This window comes from Penaeus monodon, chromosome 19 (assembly GCF_015228065.2).
Source record: "Penaeus monodon isolate SGIC_2016 chromosome 19, NSTDA_Pmon_1, whole genome shotgun sequence".
Taxonomy (NCBI): Eukaryota; Metazoa; Arthropoda; class Malacostraca; order Decapoda; family Penaeidae; genus Penaeus; species Penaeus monodon.
Genome location: NC_051404.1, coordinates 31,864,242 through 31,864,785, shown reverse-complemented (window position 1 = coordinate 31,864,785; position 544 = coordinate 31,864,242). Strand labels below are relative to the sequence as shown.

The window sequence follows — 544 nt, the reverse complement described above, 5'->3', positions numbered from 1 at the left end:
AAAAAAAAATTATTTAAACCGTTATATTTGATTTATTTTTAAAAACCAAAATTCAAACAAACTTTAAAAAATCTTTTTGAAAAATTCCCTTTTTTTTGGGTTTTTTTTAAAAATAAAGTTTTTCCTCCCTGCCAACCCTTTTATTGTCCAAAAAATTCTCCCCCCTTTTTTTTGGCGAATAAACGGGGGTAAGTTGGGCCTCCGTTGCCACCGCTTTTCAATTTTTCCCAAAAAATTGCATAAAATTTTATCAAGACTCAGGATTTGGCGGGGACGGTTGGCCCCCAAAAAAATTGTTTTTAAAAGAAGCCAAAGTTTTCCAAACCTTTTTCCAAAAATTTTAATTAAGGTTGCACAAAAAAAAGTTTTTTCAATCCCCTTTTAAAAATTTATTTTTTTTTCTTTGTTTAAAAAGAATCCCACAAAAATTTTCTTTTTTTCCAAGGATTGGACCCTATTGGCCTTTTAAATTGGGGTTTTAAAAACCAAAAGAAAAAGGCCCCCCCATTTTTTGTTAAAAAATTTGGGAAATAGATGGGGGGCC

General features: G+C 30.7%; 1 protein-coding gene across 1 annotated transcript in view; it reads right to left on the bottom strand.

Moving 5' to 3' along the window:
• Positions 1-250: 250 nt before the first annotated feature.
• LOC119585386 (eIF-2-alpha kinase GCN2-like) overlaps positions 251-544 on the bottom strand; it is a 29,087-nt gene continuing 28,793 nt past the window's right edge. The window contains exon 6 of the mRNA XM_037934052.1: positions 251-325. Coding sequence (XP_037789980.1) covers positions 251-325 — 75 coding nt within the window. The remainder of the gene's footprint in view (positions 326-544) is intronic.